The sequence below is a fragment of the Pongo abelii genome, chromosome 5 (assembly GCF_028885655.2).
Source record: "Pongo abelii isolate AG06213 chromosome 5, NHGRI_mPonAbe1-v2.0_pri, whole genome shotgun sequence".
Taxonomy (NCBI): Eukaryota; Metazoa; Chordata; class Mammalia; order Primates; family Hominidae; genus Pongo; species Pongo abelii.
This window is the reverse complement of record NC_071990.2, coordinates 169,390,784-169,412,223: the sequence shown is the minus strand read 5'-3', so window position 1 is coordinate 169,412,223 and position 21,440 is coordinate 169,390,784. Positions and strand designations below refer to the sequence as shown.

At 49.3% G+C, this 21,440-nt stretch overlaps 1 protein-coding gene across 12 annotated transcripts in view; it reads left to right on the top strand.

Annotated features, from left to right (window-relative positions):
• Positions 1 to 4,311: 4,311 nt before the first annotated feature.
• LOC100456717 (T-complex protein 10A homolog 2) overlaps positions 4,312 to 21,440 on the top strand; it is a 47,826-nt gene continuing 30,697 nt past the window's right edge. For 2 of the 12 annotated variants that reach the window (XM_063725091.1, XM_054558454.2), the window contains exons 1-9: positions 4,312 to 4,684; positions 5,784 to 5,928; positions 7,327 to 7,542; positions 10,551 to 10,688; positions 11,938 to 12,096; positions 12,644 to 12,755; positions 14,302 to 14,406; positions 17,546 to 17,682; positions 20,798 to 20,882. In XM_063725091.1, the coding sequence (XP_063581161.1) occupies positions 5,785 to 5,928; positions 7,327 to 7,542; positions 10,551 to 10,688; positions 11,938 to 12,096; positions 12,644 to 12,755; positions 14,302 to 14,406; positions 17,546 to 17,682; positions 20,798 to 20,882 (1,096 nt within the window). In that variant the 5' untranslated portion in view covers positions 4,312 to 4,684; position 5,784. The other 10 variants (XR_010140400.1, XR_010140401.1, XM_063725095.1 and 7 more) reach the window with 10 other exon arrangements.

Here is a 21,440-nt window from a genome sequence, read left to right as displayed (position 1 = left end):
GACTATGTGATATCCTTTCTGATCACTTGGGTCCTACTGCAAAAACAAAATAACACAACATAGAGTAAATACATTATCGGGATGGCTAGCAATCATTGGACATTTTTCTCTGTTCATTATCTTGAAGAGCATGATGTACTCCCCCAATTCATTTTAAACAAAAAAACTTTAGAATGTAATTAATGGAAGCACTCACTATTGTGGATTGAGTATTTATATGTTGCCTTACCACCTTGCTTAAAGGGGCAATGTCTTTCCTTATTCTCAATTTTTACAAAATATTGTACAGAGAACATGCTTAAAAAATGTGTAATCCCAGCACTCAAGAGGCTGAGGCAGGTGGATCGCTTGAGTCCAGAAGTTTGAGACCAGCTAGTGCAACATAGCGAGACCTGTCTCTACAAAAAATTCAAAAATTAGCTGGGTGTGGTGGTGTGAACCTGTAGTTCTAGCTATTAGGGAGCCTGAGATGGGAGGATTGCTTGAGCCTAAGAAGTCAAGGTTGCAGTGAGCCGAGATAGCACCACTGCACTCCAGCCTGGGCAACAGAGCAAAACCCTGTCTCGCAAGAAAAAAAAAGGAGTGTGTCACTTATAACATTCAGACTCAGCTCATAAAATCCGAAAGAAACATGGAGTTTTGGGAGTGCTAAAATGCACCACTGAGGGAACAACTAGAAAATCAGTAGAAAACCTTTCTCTTTTTGTTCTATCATTGTACACTACAGCTACTGGTGATAGTATTAAGGCATATTTTACAATTCATATTTGGATTCGATCACAGGGGTCATACTCTCTTATCTCTACCTCTCACAAGTTTTACCATAAGAGTTTTGTGGTAGTTTGAGGAACTCAACACAGCTGCAAGTGTTTCCCTGGAATCTACTATGATCTGTGTCACTTGAGGCACAGTGTGAGTGCACGTCATTCCTTGGATGACACGCACCCCTCTCCTAACTTAGTATTCCGACATTTAGTCATCCACGAATTCGCTCAGCTACCTCCAGTGGGGTGGGTTCCAATCTCAATGGCATCTCACTAGTTCCCCAGTCACATTGCTCATTTGCAGCGATGATATTTACCAAAGGTGATTTCTTTTGTCAGGGGTCTGTACCACTATAGAACTAGTCCTTTGAACCAGAAATTTAAACAGCTAAGCTACTTTAAAAAGTGTATCTGCTGCTACTCCAAGCAGCCGACTCTGGAACTGGCTTCTGATTTTAAAAGATGAGTGAAGATGTGTTGTGCTTTCCTCTGCAGAATGTTCAAACCAGAAGGCCCCTGGAAGACCGTGCCTGAAACGCGGTTAAGGCACCACGAGGCTGAACAGAAAACGGGGGCCTTATCAGAGAGAAGGGAAGGGCCCCATAGTCCAAACGCCCAGGAGGCTCCGCCCTGACCCGCGGCCACAAGTGTTTGCTCCAGGACGAGAATCTGGGGAAGACTCAGCGAAGAAAATGGCCTGGCCAGGCCGGGAAGAGCAACCCACAGAGACCCGCAGCACAGAGAGGGATGGGGGGACTCTGCCCCGGGAGCCGCCCCGGCTGAGGCTCAGGACGGGAGCTGCGAAGCCTGAAACCCATCGATGATGGCTGGTGATGAAAACGTGTGGGTGGACCTGCTTTAATGGCGAGATGGACAGGTCTGAGCTCACACATCCTCGGGATAACAAATACAACTCTGTGGAAATGGACATGAGACACTGGGCCCTCATTCCCCAACTTGTAGAGCTGACTGAGAAAGGCTTCCAGAAACTCGAGGACATCACAGCTTCCAGCTGGGTCAAACTTCTCAGGGTGCTGTGAGGCCTGGGCAGAGAGACCCCCTGGGTGTCCCAGGGATGGCGGAGTCTCTGGAGGAAGGAGACACCATGAAGATGGGGATGGAAGCTGCCTGCCCCATGGAGAGGGGAGGGGGCCGGCCACGTCTCACCCCGCGAACAAAACCGGGCGGCACCTGAGAGGAGCACAGAAACGAACACAACCCTCACACACCTCAGGACACACACACAACACCTCACACACCTCAGGACACGCACACAACACCTCACACACCTCAAGACACACACACAACCCTCACACACCTCAGGACACACGCACAACACCTCACACACCTCAGGACACACACACAACACCTCACACACCTCAGGACACACACACAACACCTCACACACCTCAGGACACACACATAACCCCTCACACACCTCAGGAAACACACACAACACCTCACATACCTCAGGACACACACATAACCCTCACACACCTCAGGACACACACATAACCCCTCACACACCTCAGGAAATACACACAACACCTCACATACCTCAGGACACACACACAACCCTCACACACCTCAGGACACACACATAACCCCTCACACACCTCAGGACACACACACAACACCTCACACACCTCAGGACACACACACAACACCTCACACACCTCACACACCTCAGGACACACACACAACACCTCACACACCTCAGGACACACACACAACTCTCACACACCTCAGGACACACACATAACCCCTCACACGCCTCAGGAAACACACACAACCCTCACACACCTCAGGACACACATACATCTCGCACACCTCAGGACACACACAACCCCTCACACACCTCAGGACACATACACAACACCTCACACACCTCAGGACACACACCACCTCTCACACACCTCAGGGCACACACACAACCCCTCACACACCTCAGGGCACACACACAACCCCTCACACACCTCAGGACACACACATAACCCCTCACACACCTCAGGACACACACAACCCTCACACACCCCGGGACATCCACACACCTCACACACCTCAGGACACACACAACCCTCACACACCTCAGGACACACACACAACTCTCACACACCTTAGGACAGGCACACAACCCTCACACACCTCAGAACACACACACAACCCTCACACACCTCAGGACACACACACAGCCCTCACACACCTCAGGACATGCACACAAACCTCACACACCTCAGGACACACACACAACCCTCACACACCTCAGGACATGCACACAAACCTCACACACCTCAGAACAGACACAACACCTCACACACCTCAGGACACACGCAACCCTCACACACCTCAGGACACACACACCTCAGGACACACACACACCTCACACACCTAAGGACACACACAACCCTCACCCATCTCAGGACACACACAATCCCTCACACATCTCAGGACACACACACACCTCACACACCTCAGGACACACACACACAACACCTCACACACCTCAGGATACACACACCTCAGGACACACACACAACCCTCACACACCTCAGGACACACACACAACACCTCACACACCTCAGGACACACACACAACACCTCACACACCTCAGGACACACACACGCAACCCCTCACACAACTCAAGACACACACACAACCCCTCACACACCTCAGGACACACACACACAACCCCTCACACACCTCAGGACACACACAACCCTCACACACCCCAGGACACACACAACTTTCACACACCTCAGGACACACACAACCTCTCACACACCTCAGAACACACACACAACATCTCACACACCTCAGGACACACACAAACCTCACACACCTCAGGACACACACACAACCTCTCACAAACCTCAAGAACCTACACAACACCTCTCACACACCTCAGGACACACACAACACCCCACACACCTCAGGATACACACAACCCTCACCTCGGGACACACGCACAACACCTCACACACCTCAGGACACACACAACCCCTCACACACCTCAGAACACACACAACCCTCACACACCTCAGGACACACACACAACCCCTCACACACCTCAGGACTCACACACAACCCTCACACACCTCAGGACACACACACAACCCCTCACACACCTCAGGACCCACAATCCCACGGTTAGAATGACGTGCAGGGACAAAAGTGCCTCGTTTCCTCTTTGTGGTAGTTTCTTCGTTCATTCACAACGTCGGTGTTTACTGCCTGTTGCACGCGAGTCGGTTGCGGAACTATCCGAGTGACACACAGCACAAGCAGGCTCAGGGGAGCCCCAGGTGTGTTCTCCACAGGCAGCACCGTGGATGAGAAGGACGGCCAGGGCTTAACAGGAACATGGACTCTCGCTTGCTCCTCATTCTCTTCTCTATCACAAAAAGCACACGACAATTCAGATGGAGATGCATTTTGTGAAATAATGAAAATTTGAATCCTGTCTCCTATTTAAACTCACACACAATATTTTCCCTTCATAAAAATGTTTTTTCTAGTAAATAATTTGACATCCAAAGAAAGTTTATATTTCTTCAAGAATGTATGCTCAGAGAAATGAGCTCTTACTACATGTTGGGTATTGAAGACTTGGTATTAAACACATGGGTTTTTGTCAACGGGGAGGAGCAGTTTGACTCTCTCCAGTGTCCTTTGTGGATGGATGGATTCCACTGACAATGAGCTCCTATGTTAGAATTGCAGGTTTGGGATGTTTAATTATTATCTGAGCTGGTCCAGTGGTGACATTGAGTGGGACGCTCATGCCCCTTTAAGACAGAAAGTCCGTTGGAACTGTCTGCTGCTCCCTGGTCTCTGGAGATGAGGCAGGAGGGCTTGGGGACAGCTGTGGGGACACGGCCCTGCTGATCTGGTCCCGGCAGAAGAGACTGGTGGGGACCAGGTGAGGTGACGAGGTCTGGTAGTGAGGCTGAGGGAAGGGGTCTTCCCCGGACTAAGGGGGTCACAAGTTTGGGGCCGAGGACACTGGGGTATCCCCTCAGAGGAACAGGAAAGAAGAAGCTTTCTCAGGGCTGTGAGGACCGCGGACCCCCGCCCATTTCCACAGAAACTGTCCCAATCCCCGCAGGGAAGGAACGGCCAGGGATCCGGTTACTGGTAGGTCTTGCTCTTGACCTTCGATTTGCCTCCACCAGGAGACTCTCTTTTAAACAGCATTTCTCCAATCACTGTGGTTAAACTGCTCATTCTCAGGTTTGTATACAGTGAGTTTATGAATAAACAGTCAGGGTTTCGTTGGGGGCCGCTCGCTTCCTAAAACCGAGAGGGTGAGGCAGGGTTGGGAGCAGCTTTCAGAGAGGACCCTGCAGGCTTGCAGGAAGCTTTGCGTTTTCTCTTTTGTTTTAGTTTTCTGATTGCTGTGAGCTTCCTTGAACTGGCATAAATGCTGTACCTATAAAAAGGTGTTTCCTTTCCATGTCTTCACCATGAATTCACAAATGTCATCCTGATGGTTCAAGACTCAGACTCAACACAGTGTGGGGTCTGCCTGTGCCCCTCCAAGTGGGTGTTGATCCAGTGGTGCTGATTAAAGGGCTAAGAGTTCCCTCAGGGCCACACGCGACCATCCACACACATCCCACTCACACCCCGAGACCATCCTGCTCACATCTGCTCACACCCATTCACATTCCCCTCACACCTGCTCACACACCACTCACATCCCACTCACACTGGCTCACATCTCAGTCACACCCTTCTCTGGATGACCACAGTGCATTAGGTGTCAGGCTGATCTTCTAGGAACTGAAGTGTTTTCCATGGAGGATGGTGGAGAGCCAGGTGTGGACCGCTCAGTCCCTTCCACTGTGGTGTCCTTTCACCTGGTCAGCTTCGGGCTTGGGAATATGTACAGGACCCTGGGGGAGAAGAGAGGCTGTGGTTCCTGCTCGCCCTTAGGTTGAGGCTGGGGCCTTCAGCCCACACTGACGGGGTAGGGGGCTGCATTCAGGCATTGCCGTAGCTCTTCCCTTCCCAACCAGGATGCTGGAGGGTCAGCTTGAGGCCGAGGAGCCCAAGGAAGGCACCCACCCGGAGGACCCGTGCCCGGGAGCTATGGCTGCCATGGAGAAGACAGCTGTGGCCGCCGAGGTCCCCAGGGAGGACGGCAATGCCGGGGAGATACCGGTGAGCTGACCTCTGTGAGGACAGAGTTAGTCCCACCAGGCGGGACCCTGATTCCTGTCCCTGAGGCCTGTCATTGGACTTTCCCTCGCCAGACCCCCGTAGGAATGCCCCACCCCGGGACGCTGATGCTGAACTTCCTCTCAGAGGGGCACGTGGCTCTTTTCCCCTCTGCAACCTTCTCTCTTGGTGGATGGGAGGCAGGACAGGGAGTTAAAGAAAATATTAATGTTCCAGCTTTTCTCCTCTAATCCAGGAGAAGGCACCATACTTTAAAAACTTCATTAACGAAAATCAGAAGGTTGACATGCCTTACATCATCCCAGCAAGCTTCCTGATTTTTAGCCCCTTCCTCACCAGACCCTGTTGGACAGTGCTTGCTCTCAAGAAAGTGCCATGGGTCCCTGTGGCCAGGGCCACACAGTGCAGGGCTGTACCTCTATCACGATCCCGCTTATTCTCAGAGCAAGGCTGGAGGCTCTATGGTCCAATGAAGGATGCCAGGGGAAGGCTAACATGTCAGGTTGAAAATGCGGTGGCTTCCATAATTTTTAAACTGTTGACCATACATCCATGCCAGCATGGTGTTTGAGACCAGCTTGGCCAACATGGCAAACCCTCGTCTCTACTAAAAATTCAAAAATTAGCCAGGTATGGTGGCGTGCACCTGTAATCCCAGCTACTTGGGATGCTGAGGCACCAGAATTGCTTGAACCTGGGAAGTGGAGGTTGCAGTGAGCTGAAATTGTGCCATTTCACTCCAGCCTGGTTGACAGAGCAGGACCCTGTCTCAAAAAAAAAAAAAGGAAAAAGAATGCCAGCCTCTTATTGCTGTAGCAGTGTTTTAACAAGGAATCATAATTCACTGACCATCTATATCTGGTTATATCATGTAGACTAACTCATAATAAACAGTACTCAATAAGAATAAAGCTATAGCCAGTCATGGTAGCTTATGCCTGTAATCCCAGCACTTTGGGAGGCCGAGGCAGGTGGATCGCTTGAGCCCAGGAGTTTGGGACCAGTCTGGGCAACATGGTGAAATCCCATCTCTACTAAAAATACAAAAATTAGCCAAGTGTAGTGGCACATGCCTGTAGTCCCAGCTACATTGGAGGCTGAGGCAGGAGGATCACTTGAGCTCATCAAGTTGAAGCTTCAGTGAGCTGAGATCATGCCACTGTACTCCAGCCTGGGTGACAGAGTGAAACCCTGCCTCAAAAAAAAAAAAAAAAAAAAAAAAGGAAAGAAAAAGGCTGTGGTTGTCCTGTTTATCTCATTGGGTGTCCTTTTGTCCAGAAAGAGTGTTGGTCTTACATCAGAGAGGGCTTGAGTATTTTGCAGATGAATGTGCTGGTTGTGCGTCTGAGAGGTTTTCTGGTGTTCTCTTCCCAATAACAGTCATTACAGCAGCAGATCACCAGACTCCACCAAGAGCTTGGGAGACAGGAGTCGCTGTGGGCTGATGTTCACAGAAAACTCCAGAGTCATATAGATGCCTTGAGGAAGCAGAACCTGGAGCTCCGAGAAGAGCTGAGAGGTCTGCAGCGGCAGCAGTGGGAAGCCAGGAAAAAACCTGCAGCATCCCCACACGTGGGGCAAGAATCACACACTCCGGTACCAAAAGCGCATTTGTGTTTTTGTATCATTTGCATTGTGTAAAAATAGCATGCCCGTAAAGATGTGGGCTTTGTTGCTGGGTGACGTGGTATCTCTCATGCTCCAGGTGGTGGGAGGGCTTGCTATCTTTCCATCAACTCCATTTCCCACAAGTAAAGATTAAAGAACTGAATACATCAGGCCTCTCACCAGGCGCTCCAGCAGACAGAAGCACAGCCGCCTCCAGGCTGCGCGTCTCACGTCTAGAATTCTAAGACATCCCATGATGTCTCAGTACAACAGCAGCAAACTCTTACTGTGGAGTTTACACGGGCTAGGTAGGGAGCTTCACCGTCTTACTCTCTACGACGACCCTGTGAAATGGATCCTATTACGAACTCCATCAAGGCCATGGGTTGGAGAATGCGGAGCTGGGATTTGAACCCAGGGTGACTCCAGAGCCAGCTCAGTGGCCCGGTGTCCTTCTGTTCATCCTCTAGGACAGCTGTGTAGAACGTGATAGAGACCTGTTGAAATGGGAAAAGTTCCCTTGTCCCCCTCCCAGGGTATGTGATGGGGGTATGGCTCGCTTCCTTAGTGTCCCACAGCTCAAACTTCTAGGGGAGCGTAGAGACGGGCAGGCTGTGCGGCTCCAACGCCACAGCAGTGTCTGGGGTGAATGTTTACAGCTGAAGCCCCAGTGGGCATGTGTTACAGGGCGTTCTTTCAGTTTAGCTATCTGTAGGCAGCTTGTGTTTATCAGCTCAGTTAGACCCTCTGCACATCACTAGGACAGAGGGCTTTCTGTATCCTGGGTTCCTGCCTTGGTGTACCTGAAAAATCAGATCACACGTGGGCTTGGAGGATGGGTGCAAGTTTTTTACTGGGTGATGGTAGCTCTCAGCAGACGGGGGAGCCAGAACCGAGATGGAGTGGGAAGGTGGTTTTCACCTGGAGTTGGGCAGCCCAATGGCCGGGCTCTCCTCTGACCGCCTTGACCGATCTCCTTGTCATTCCGCCAGTCAATGGCTTGCTGGCGTCTGCCAGTGTGTTCCTCTCGCTGCCAGCCACTTGTGTCTCTGCCCACTAGGGTCTCGGGGTTTTCACAGGCACAAGATGGGAGTGTGGCGGGCCAGGGTGGTCTTGGAAATGCTACATTTGGGTACGAAAGCAGAAATGCCTAGGTCCCTGGGCACAGGCCCAGGGGTGGAGCCCTAGCCAGGGACCTGCCCTTCTCTACCCAGGACTTTCCTGCGCCCGTCCCATATCACTGCCCTGCTCTATCCCAAAGGAAGAACTAGCATTCTCATGCTGAAGTAGTCAGTGCCTCCCAGCACCCACCTGCCTTTATAGAACACTGAGCTTTCGAGTTTGAACGCATGGCTCAAAGACCGAGCCTAAGAGAGTGTGAATGTGGCCAGTGTTATCACCGCCTTGTCTGGGTTCTGTTTCCCGCACGTGGGTCTAAACAACTTGAATCATTAAAATTATACGTACAGGTCAGGACACATGGAACCACGTGAACACCCTCCAAATGTAAGTGGGGATATTTCTCAGTGGGTTAAGAAAAGTACCAACATTTCCTATCTGCACTTATTGTGTGAACTTTTAAATCGGTACTTCCAGGACTTAGAATATTTCCCATACGACACAGTGATTACAACACACACACGCACACACACACAGGCACCCACGGAATACATTCCAGAGGAGCCTGCTCTGTGGTCGGTCCTCCCAGCATGGCAAGAACAGCCACAAATTCCTCTACAAGAAATTACGGGAAATCGTGGAAGTTATTCCCACTCTTCGGGAGCTCTGCGAGAGCTTTGTTTCCATGGAGATGGCTTCTGCTGCCTCAGAAGGAAAGCAGGTTTAGCCTCTCAGCACAGCAAAGCGCCCAGTCCTTCTGCGGAAGGAAGAGTGGAAGCCGGGCAGGCTGTTCCTCCGTCAGAGGTAGAGAGGGAGAAATTGCCACAAATACTGGCCGGGATTGTCCACCTTCTGTGAGGAGAACCCATAAGACCCACAGGGATTTTTTCCCTGCATATACTGTATGCCAGTTCCTAAAAAATAGTATCTACTGCCCCATTTGGGTCATTGTATGTTGGTCGAAATGTAACCATAACAATAACCCCAAGAGTCAATGAAGTCTCGTTCAGTCTTCACACTCCCTACAGTTTCGATCATTCTCTTATTTCGAGATTAGAGCTTGGTGAATTTCCAAATTTTTTTTTGATTCTGTGCATTGTACTGGTCACCATGGGGCTATTTATAGGAAGAGGATCTATGCTCACAAGAGCATACCTGATTTGAAGAAAGGATGGGATATGTGAATTCCACACTTTAAATTTGCGTAGGAGTATCTGTGTGTAGTCGCAGTTTTAGGGACTGAGTATCTAAAAGGCTGAGGCATGAGCACCCTCGGAACGTGGGCACGGCTGTGTGGGTGAGCCACTCTGGATCTGGTATTAAGGATTCATTCACAGCAACCCTCTCCCCTTCTCACTCCCTCCTCCTCGGAGGGGAGAGTGGGGAATAATTAAACATTCCAGACCTAACACACCTCCTCCCACCTGAAGGATCACGCTGTTCCAGGTCAGTCTGCTGATAACAGGGAAAATTGGGAATTTGCATTTCGAATCTTAGACAAGTTGTAGAGACAACACTAGAAGGAGCATCACATTTTCCTCCTCCATTACCACATTCCCCATTGAAGACACATGAGCCTGAAGGAAGATATGTTGGGTATTGTTCATTCTGTAGCCTTTGGGATCCTGTGATCATTTTGAAACAAGGAACCACAATAAGAAACACAAAGCAAACATGGGCTCCACAAAGTTTCCTCCACAAATGTTGGGTGAGGGTTTCTGTTCTTATCAACATGTTGGGGGAAAAACCCAGGCCAAGTCCCCCTACCTTGTACCCTAATTTTTTCTAGGACATTCCAATTATTTTGGATTGTATTAAAATTTGAATTTATTTTCCATTCGAAAATGTGAACATTTTCCCCACATTTTGTCTTTTAGGCATTGGAAACTGCTTTTGGAAAAAATTCACCTCTGTCAGTTGATGAAGAGACAATGCCCAAATACGCTAGCCGCAAGAGTCAGAGTGCCACTCTCCTGGGACAAAGATCGTCATCTAACAACTTAGCTCCTCCAAAGGTGACCCTTCGTGCTTATCGTCTGTAAAGAGCAGCAGAGGTTCTGTACAAAAACACACACATCCCATCAGCTCCTCACCACAGTTTCACCTCCCTGGGCGAGTGTGGTGCTCCCTGGAGTCCTGCGTTCTTCCAAGGACATGGGTGTATGCCTTTCAAACAAGATCCTAAACCACAGCACTTCCTGCTGTGGAGCAGATTCCAAGTCCTCCCAGCTGCTTCCCTCTGAGTGCACTCACAGCAGCAAGTGTCTGGCTGGGGCCGAGTGGACTCGGGGGCTTTGCTTCCGTGGGTGCCACCCATGGAGGTGATATGCATGGCACTCTCGCCACGCGCCATGACCCATGCGTCTGGGGGCTCGCAGCCTCCCACGCTCCCTGTTTCTGCACTGCGGTCTTGCACCTGCTGCTTGTCAGCGTGGACTCCTCTGAACGGGGGCTGCGCTGCTTGCTTGGGGGCCACAGTGCAGGATGCTATTTTGTCTCCATCACATTTTTCCTTGTTAAAATTAGCTCCTCTTTAGAACATTCTGCTGGCCAGTGTGTCTCTTCCTGTCCCAGCTTTGTGTCAGCCTCACACTCAGGAGGCAAATCTCGTGAGTCCTCAGCCAGCAACTGATACTGGGTTGATGTGGATGGAGAAGACTGCCCCCCACCTCCTGAAGAAGATTTATCTCCTCGCATTCTTTCCCAAAGCAACTGCTGAGCAGATAACACTTTATTCCCTGAAGGAAGATCAGAAATCTACTCTGAGCATTTGTCACAAGAAGGAAAATAGCCTTTCAGATCCTATGAGCACAAAACGTCGAAAGTCCCAGGACGGACTGCACAGGTCCAGCCTCCTGTGAGACGCGGACTTCTCTCACGCTTCCTCATTGACCTGAGTTAATCACACGCGTGCCGGGCAACGTACGAGTAAATAGATAACTGAATGGGTGTTTTATCCACGCCTCAAAACCATGAATTTTTAAATAGCTCAAAAGGTGGAACATTATTTTTATTATGCATTTTTGAATTGAGTTTCAACTACTTCATTTCACTGTTGACTTTATTCTACAATGTCAGCCATACTGTCCCTGAATTCCTCAAGAGCGTGGCTGTAAAATGGGGAATGAGAGTGTGGATGCCTCGTGTGTCCTTCTGTAGGAAGCGGGGGTAAAATCCTCTAGATTCTGTGGTAGCTGGTGTGATGTGTTGCTTAACATTTTAAAATAATATGATGGTTACTAATGCAACCACATTTATTTTCAGCCAATGAGTTTAAAGACAGAAAGAATTAACTCGGGGAAAACACCACCACAGGAAGGTAGAGAGAAAAGTCCTCCCGGGAGACGTCAAGACAGAAGTCCAGCACCCACTGGAAGGCCGACTCCCGGTGCAGAAAGACGGGGGGTGTCTGAAGACGGAAAGGTGACCTCGGAAACCTGGGTCACTCTACACTGTCCACATGGAAAATTCAGATTCAGATGAAGTTCCACTTAGGTCTAATAAGAGTACTCAATTTGTTATTCAAAATAGACCTAGTATTAACCTAATTATGTTATTTATTTATTTATTTATTAATAAAAACTTTATTTATTTATTAATAAATTTTACTAATTTATTTATTAATAAATAAATAATTAGCATAATTATTTATTAACCTAATTATGTTTCTATAGATAAAACCTTGAATTTCTTCAGACATGTCTTTAATGCTAAAAAAGCAAACAACTTCAATTGAGTTTTAAAAATCAATTACTTTCCCGAGCTCTGTAATTGGTATATTTCTGCAGAGTCTTTAAAAGAATTGATCTACCTTGTAGTGCTGAGTGCAGGGCTGTTGGGTGAGCCCTGGGGTCTTGCTGGAAATTGTGGATGGCTGAAGATGGCTTCATGCTCCCAGCCTTTGGGCTCGAGGCATTGCGGGCTACAGGGACCTTGTGACAAGGGGAGCCTCTGACTGTCTTTGCCCCAGGTTATGCATCCATCTTCCCGAAGTCTGCAAAACTCCAGTGGCAGAAAATCACCAGTGCAGGCTTCCCAGGCCGCCACGCTGCAGGAGCAGACAGCAGCAGCCAGAGGAGCTGGTGAGCAGGGTTGGGGACTCCCAACTATTTCCATGCTTCCTGTAAAGTGCGGGGCTTTCTTGTGGATACGCGTGAGCAGAACATCTTACTATGGCAAGGACATATCCTTCATGGAGCTGCCTAATTTCTGACCACCTTTTGTCCAATTCCCTCGTTGGGTCCTCACCTGGGAGTCTTGCCGACACCCCTGGCCCTCCACCCCACACACAGCCCACATGCCGGTCTCCAGGGGCCGTGGCTGGAGATTCTGAATCCTACCAGCCACTTCCCCCTGAGCACACTCCCAGCTGAAGGCATCTGGCTGGGCCTGGGCAGACTCGGGGGCTTTGTTCCCTTTTCTCCGTTTGCCGGCCCATGGCTTTGCTGCCACCCTGATGGAGCGCCCTCTCATCCAGCACCTGCCCAAGCCTCTTTCCCGAGCCCCAGCTCTGTCCATGCAGCTGTGGGTGCTTTCTGCATTGGGGGGTCCCACCGGGAGGAGCCAAGAGTGCCCCTGGGTGAGTCGGGAAAGAACTCCTTCCTCACGTTCTGCCAGAAAATGGCCATAGCAGCTTCACGACCCCCGCAGGAACCTGTCTGGGTAAAGAAACGGAGCCCATGCGGTGGCCGAGCCTCAGGTGTGGCCGAGCCTCAGGTGTGGTCCTTATGCGCAGCACAGCCCAACCCTGTGGGCACCACTCACCCTGGGCTGCCTGGCACCTGGACTCCTTCCCATCCTCGGCCCAGGCCTGTGTGGCCCTGCAGGGCCGAACCCGACACTGTCTTCCTCCCAGATCCGCTCCCCAGGCCTCCTGCATCCCAGACTGCTTCATGGCCTCTGCAGGGAGCTTCACGGAGGTGAGACTGGTGCCATCATCTGCTTCAGACCACCCCAGGCCCTGTGTGCCCTCATAGTCCCCTCTGCGCCCCTCTGCGGGGTGGAGAAGCCCTTGCCATCAGATCAGCACCAGCCTGGCCGCCTTGTTCCTGCTGCCCCCTCCCCTTCAGGCTCCCGGATGAGACCTCAGTTTACTTGCTGGTGCCAAGCAGAACTGGAGGCCTTGTATACCACACACCTGCTAGCACCTCCGCAACCTCCAGGCATCATCTCAGCTGACAGTGACGCCATCCTGGGGAAGCCCCCCCGATCCCTGGCTCTCCTGGAAGCCTGTGATGCTCCTTCACCACGGCCCCTGTCCCTTCATAGGTCCCATAAGCCAGTGGTGCAGGGATCCGGCTTTTCTCTCCTGTGTCTGCCTCCTGCAGGACCATGAGCAGCTTCGGGGCTGAGGCAGTGCCTTTCCATCCGTGAATCACCTGATCCATCAGAATACTCAAGAGAGAGTGATGCCCAAGAAATACTGACTGAGTGTATTCATTAAAGAATTAATATTCCTTACAGGATCGTTTGTTGTTGAACTGACCTGACATGTGTATAGTGATCTCATGAACAAGAGAGAACCTGTGCATCCATTCACTTAAATTGGATTTAGCAATCGCATTAGGATAATGATATTTCCACACTGTATATGCGCTGTCCCTTTAAATTTAACTTTTTGCTTTTTAGACAGAAGTTCATCAGTCTCTGAGAGTTCTGAAGGCGGATTTCTCAGCCATGTTCAACCTGACATGTTGGCCGGTTCTTCCTCAAACATTGCAGAGCTGCAGGTAGGTGGGTTGAGTGGCTTCTTCGAGGGTGGCCCCCCCAGCTCCCCTCAGGAAGACCTGAGAAGGTGACCTTTTCTTCCTGGGGAAGTGAGATTTGGAGCGGGTGTCACGAGATGGTTGCATCTTCCCATCTTCTCAACAAGAACAGAAAATTAAGATGATTCCAAATGTCTCTTTATTTCCTGAAGTTCAGCCTTTCAAACAGAGACTTTTTTATAGATTTAAGTTGGTTGCATTTAGCGCAAACAAGATTAATATTTTTCATGACTTATGAGTCCCCTAGTCATGACTTATGACTCCCCTAGTCAGAGTTTCATTTTTATCATTTTGATTTACAGTTTGCAATTGACATTAATAGACTCGAAGGCAAGAATAGCAAACATACTTCTAAGCCCTAGCTAGTTGTCCACTTGTAACATGCTATATTTTACAAAAAAAAAAAGTGAATAAAATAAAATTATTTTCTCTACAGCAGGACATTCGGGATGTGAACTTACGTATGATGTAAAAGTAGGCACCTGGCGGGGAAGTCTCAGAACACAGGTCCTGCTTGTTTTCTGTTCTCCCAAGAAAAGCCCACATTCTGTTCTGCCGTCTCCGACATCTTCAGTAGGGGGACGAGTGGGAACATTTTTCTTAGGGTTTTATTTTGTTTGGGGATCCAGCTAATGAGTTCACCTAAAGGCCTCCGGGCTAATGATCTGCATTTAGAAGCAGCGCGGCAGCCATGGCAGGTGGTGTCTCTGTGTGTTGTTTGTATCAGGTGTTAAATGTGGCAGTTGTCATTGTGGCCACCCTGACTGCAGACCAAACATACAAGTGGGAGATAAGCACTTTAATAAAACACAAAACGTGGTCCAAAGTCCTGGTGCTGACTGTCCAGGGCTCAGCCGCGCCCACCGACTTAGAGGCAGAGGCTGCAAAATGCCAGGACAAGGTGCATTTCTCCCGCCTCATACTGCAGTGTTCATGGAGACCACGGGAGACTAGGATTATACGCTTTCTGCAGAATCTTCCTGTAAACCCACCATCTTCCATGGAAACAGCACAGGCCACGGACACTAAGATGAAAAAGGAGGAAGTACAGGAAGAAAAACGACATCCAAATGGCAGGGCAGATGACTGCCGGCGGTCCAGTTTCCCCAAGTGAATTTCCAGGAGCTCTGCACGCCGCTCCCTCCAGACAGGCCATGGGGCCCTGACCTGGAGGCCAGACGTTTCTACCATTGTTGACTGCCAGTTTATTTCCAGTAAATAAGGCAATAGACTTTTCAGGAGGAAGATTTGCTTTACTTAAAAAAACCCAAAACCATAGCCTCAAGTATCTTCCAGCCACCACATTTTAGCCCTTGAGGAGAGCTCAGTTCCGAAAGGACGCGTCAAGGAGGCGGTGGTTGGCATTGACTCAGGAAGGAGTCAGAAGAGGCGCCGGCTGCGGCTGCAGCTACAGTGTTTTGTGAGCTCCGAGGAGACCCAGTCCTGCTTGGGGCAGCACATCATCGCTTCTTCAGCTCAACAGTTCATTCATCTTGCTCCTCTTGTTGGCCTGCTAGAAACTGGGAGTCGGCCTCAGGCTTGCTTTGCTGAGTGAACTCTGCCTCAGTAAAGGCAAATTTATGTCTTGCAAGTGGTAAAGCATTGGGATAAATGAACAACAGGGAATGCTACTTGCAGTAACAGTTTGAATTCACTGAAATGCTTTTGTCCTTAGCGCAGTGGTTGTAGTGCTTTGTCAGAGGAGAAGGAAACCCACATCATTTGAGCACCTGATCTTGCCATCTCCATAGGTAGGTCCATGAGACATAAGTGATGTTCCTCCTTGGCTACGTGCATGGAGGAACCAATCACTCAAGCTCATGAAACCGCAAAGATGAAGACACAAGAACTAGGTAACGCGCTGTGCCCTCTGCTAGCGCGATCCTTCCTTTCTCCCCACAACCAGCGGTCACCCACCTCTACCTGCCCCTAGATCCCTGGCTCCCCCACCCTCCCTCCGAGGTCTTCAGCACTTTCCTCTTCTCATGACTCGTCTTGTTTCTACTTCTTGTGTATCTTGCATTGGATATGCCAAAGTTCTTTCCTTTTTGTGTTTTGTTTCTTTTAATAATATAAACTCCAAAATAGATTGTATGATTCTTTTCATGTGGAACATTTAAAATATTATTTGTGCTTTATTACTTCTGAGAGTAATTGATTCTTTAAACGTTGCTGGAGTTTTTAGTGTTCGTTAAAAATTCATCTTCGGATGCAGAACTGAACACATCCCTGCTTCATTCACCGAGTTGGTTTGGAAGTAGGTGGAGTCATCTTGGTTCAAACCCCATCAAATAGGAGGCTGTTGTCCCGGCCAGCAGGTGGCGCACACCGTCAAGGTTTGTTTGGTGGATGGTTGAAGACAGTTTAAGCCCAGCATTCGCTTTTATTCCCTTTGTATTTTCTCAGCTGAATTAACACCTATATTTCTGAGCTATGGTTAAGAGTGACAGTGTGACATAAATAACAAAAACACATTTTGCCATTTGGAATTTTCACATGCACTTATCTTAACTCCCCAGATCTTGAGATTATTTCTCTCAGATATTTTCTTTTGCTAATCTTTACATGAGTAATATTTTCAATGTGAAGACAAAGACATTCTTTCTACATTCCTTGTCCAGCATTATGCATATGAGGTTATATAATATTTGCTGATGGTTAATTAAAATCAACACATCTTTGGGATGGGCCGTAGGAGTGTATAGGTCAGGAGAATGGGATGAAAAGGAAAGAAAAAGGTGCCAAGAGTGATTTTCACACAGTAATTACCACAATTCCTATGGCTCAGGACTCTAAACTCACCCAGTCACCGGCCATGGAAGGTCTACACTGATGGCCACTGTGTGACACGAGCTTATGAAAGACGGACGTTTGTGGGACAGATCATAGCACTTATTCATTACTGATAACCACATTCGGGGATGGGAATTTGGATCTGATCTACTCAGTCAGTACAATTTGGGGGGAAATATCACAGCCAGTGTCGAGAATGCCATGTAGGCGATAATCATATGATAATTCTGAATTGAAGGAAAGATAATGAAACCACAATAATCAGGCTTTACATCATTTTTCATCTCGGAGCTTTTGTGTTTCCATAAAGGTAGAACGGGCACTGAGCGAAGGTTGTGCCATCACCACCTTCCCCGACGCCAGCCAGAAGGAGCTGAGCACAGATAAGAAGGTGACCATCATCCAATTCTCTAACGGCGACGTGAAGAAGATCAAACCCGATCAGAGAGTGGTGTGTACAATGGATCTTTTTTTAAAAAAAAAAAAAAAAAAAGACCTGTCTTTTTTTAAAAGAAATCAAAACTAACTCAGTTATTAGGAACGATTTTGCACATCTGTACCCCATTTCCTCTGGGTATTCAGGATGGGTGGGGGGTGGGGAACGGGCATAACACAGGCTGTGGAGTTGGGCGAGGCTGTCTATGAGCCAGGCTGTTCTGCTTCCTCGGTGAGCTCAGGCAAGTAAGACCCTGTTGTCAAGACCCTCCGATCTGCGCGGTGACAAAAGAGTGCACCAGCACCCCTCCTGGCTCTGAGTTCAGTCATTGTTTTCAGCTTTTCTAAGCCTCTGCAAAATGTGGCTGATAATTAGGACCTAAGTCAAAAGATGGTTATGAAAGTTAAGTAACATAGTCCATTAAATAATGTCTCTTCTGCAGAACTCTCTAGAAACACAGTGGTAAACACTTAGTACATGTGCATTGATTGTGGAACCAGCATTAGTATTGCAACAAAGTTAGGCAGAGTCAGGAGCTAATCCCTGGTACAAGCTGGAGGTGAGATCCAGGGAGACGGTTTTTACAGCTGGGAGGAGGCACTGTGCCCGGCAGCCACCTTGCAGGTGGAGCGGAAAACACAGGCTTGGGGTTCACGGGCTCGGCCGACTCTCAGCTCTGCCAGACCAGCTGTGCCAACACCAGCCAATTAATTGATTTCATCAGGCCTCAATTTCTGTATCAAAAAAAATCAGGAAATATTCCCAGGTCTGGTTCTCAACTGGGGGCAATTATTCTCCCTGCCTTGAGGACATTCGCGATGTCTGGAGACATATTTGGTTGTCACAACTGGGGATGGTGGGGGTGCTACTGGCATCTAGATAGTGGGGCCCGGGGATGCTGCTAAACATCCAATGCCCAGGACAGCCACCCCAGCCCCACAGAATTATCCTGCCCAAATTGTCAATAGTTCTGAGGCAGGGAAAGCCCTCTGTAGGTTATTATAAGGACCAAAGTTATGCCATGCATATATTGCTTGGCACCCATCAAGCACTCAGCAGCTGACAGCTGCTGTTACCTTGAGGACGGTCACTGGTAAAAGCCGATGATGTGTTTGTGGAAGAAAGCCACAGATCACAGTAGCTGGGGGGCCCACTTGATGCTGAGGAGCTGTGAGGATGCTGTGGCCCCCTGGTTGAAACTACATGTCTCTGTGTGTCCAGGGATCATGTATGGAAAACACAGATGCTGAGCAATCTGGAGGTCTTCTAGGCCAGGTCTCCAGGGTGGCAATATTTTTGTCCAGATAATTCAGGGTATAACTTGATTCTAACTTAAGAAAATTTGGGTAATTTACAAAACAGATAGTAAATAAGGTGAGATAGGGGAGGTCAGGGCAGGGTTTGTAGTGCATTGAGAATAGTCTCTTAGTACCCACACATTACCAAATTGTATCCTAAACATTTCCTTCTTTAGAATGATCAGTTTCCCTGTTGTTAGCCAAGCTTTGGGTACAAATTTAGAGGCACAGGGTCCAGGAGTTCTGAAAGACTGCACAGCGCGTCTCTGTTTTTTGTGTTACTTGCTTTAATGAGAGGCGCCTACTTGTGGCTCTGTGATTTTATCCCAGCTAAGCCTCTTGACCCTTCCTGAGGGCGGATGTTAGAAGCCCCAAGTGTGGACACAGGCATGGTGTGCCCAGCACGTGCTCTTCCACTGACCTGAACTAACTTGCATGTTCCCTTTTTTGCAGGGAAATGCAAACAAAGAGCTTGGATGACCCCTTTTAGACGGTGGCCTGTGTTACTCCACTGCCCAGTGGAGGAATCTGTGATACTGATCTCATAGCCTGCCCCAGCCTTTCATTGTGAGGTCTAAGTTTCTGTCACTTTGGGGTAGGAAATAGCTGTTTCTTAGCCAGATGTGGGGGTGTAGGGAGGCAGAGTGTGACAATATAAGAATTGATGCGGTGAGGATGAATCAGCAGGAGAGAACAGGGCCTGGCATAGGTCTTGGAAGGACATCCTCCTGTTCTGACCTTTTGCGTGGTCAGAGGGAATGGCCACTGCAGGCCAGCGAGTGTGCACCTCCCCAGGTCTCCTGAGAGCACCTCTGTTCCCCTCAAACCTCTCTGGTCTCCAAAGGGAACCCTGACCCCAGCGAGGAGCCTGAGCTTGGACTTGATGATTATTGGGATGATGCAGAATTGAGAATTTGTGGGTTTCTTCTGGCATTTGGACAAATTTCCCCCATGTGAGAAAAATGCCTTTAAAATAATGGCACAGAAATAGTCCCTTCGACTTCAGTGCCATGGTTTTTCTCAATAAGTCACCTCTCCTATTCTCTCCTGCCTTCTGTCAGCCTTTCTTTGACGGGCAGTGATGCTCTTGCCATGATAGATGGCAGACATGCAGTGACACACCGGGGTCCCAGAGCCCAGGAGAGAGTGGATGCCTGTCCTCCGTGGTCCCACTTCAAAACAAACATGTACATCCCACGGTTTTCTAGTTCTGGACCCTTAATTTTTAATAATTCCCCTTCCCTACTTATAGTCAAGTCTCGCTTGAGCATAAGGAACGTCCCCTCCCCTCCCGAATGACTGTCCTCTTCCAAAGCAGCTCCTTCCCCTCTTCTTTTCCCCACTTTATTGGAAACCAGAGGGAGTCACAATGATGGGAAACTTCACAGTAACACGACAATTCAAGAGGCACAACCCGGGGAGTGTTTCTGTTGTTTGGAGCTGCTGGGAGACTCTTGGTCTACGAGCTGTGGGATTTGAGTCTTGGGGCTCCTCACTCATATTCACTATGCTGGACCTGGACCTCCTGCAGGCCCCCAAGGCTGCCAGCCCCAGCAAACTCTAGCTCAGAGCCCACTAGGTGAAGGACAGGGAACTCCACCTCGGTCCAGTCCTCTCTCCCACGAGCCTAGAGCCACAATGTCTTGACTTTTGGGCTTGCCCTTTCCCCATGCCCCCTTGCTGTGGAGGGTGCCCATGGACAAGGTCAGCCCACTCCCACCTGCTGGGATGGTGCTTTTACCCACCCGCAGGAAGGACTTTACTAGATTAAATCCAGGTTCAAAATGATAACACAGACTGCCTCCCAACATAGGTGTTTCTGGTGCTTACAGATTTACTATCATGCAAATGCTCAGACGATGCGCACGACCTACGCTGATGGTTTGGAAGTTGTGCAGTTTCCTAACAAGCAGACAGGTGAGTGACGTCACCAGGAACCCGCGTGGGTAGGTGCCTTTGCATGTGATTGTGGAGAGGTGTGGGGACTCGCAGGTTAGCAGATACTTGAGCCCTGTAGGCAAGTTCTCCACAGCAGCAGCTGTCCAGATAATTTAGGGCTTACCCTGCTTAATGCATGTTTTCCTGGTTCTTATCCAAGAGCTGTGAGCTCGCGGCTTCCGTGCGGGTGTGTAAGTGCACCCAGGTCTGGAAGCCTCTGTAAACGCCGTCAGACCTCAGTCGGGGGCTTGTGTTTAAGCTTTTCTGGGTGGGCCTGGCTACATGGCTCGAGCAACAACCGAGATAAATGGGTGTTACTTATTTGCACAGCGCGGTCAGCTCATTGTCCTAAAAGCCACCACATTCTTTCCCGAAGTCTCACGTGGACTTTAAAATGCCGTCCTCTGGGTAACCCCTGGGTCTCTTGGGAACTGGGCTGCACAGCAGGAGGTGAGCGGACGGCAAGCCAGGGAAGCTTTATCTGTATTTACAGCCGCTCCCCATGGATCCAGTATACCTGAGCTCCGCTGCCTTCAG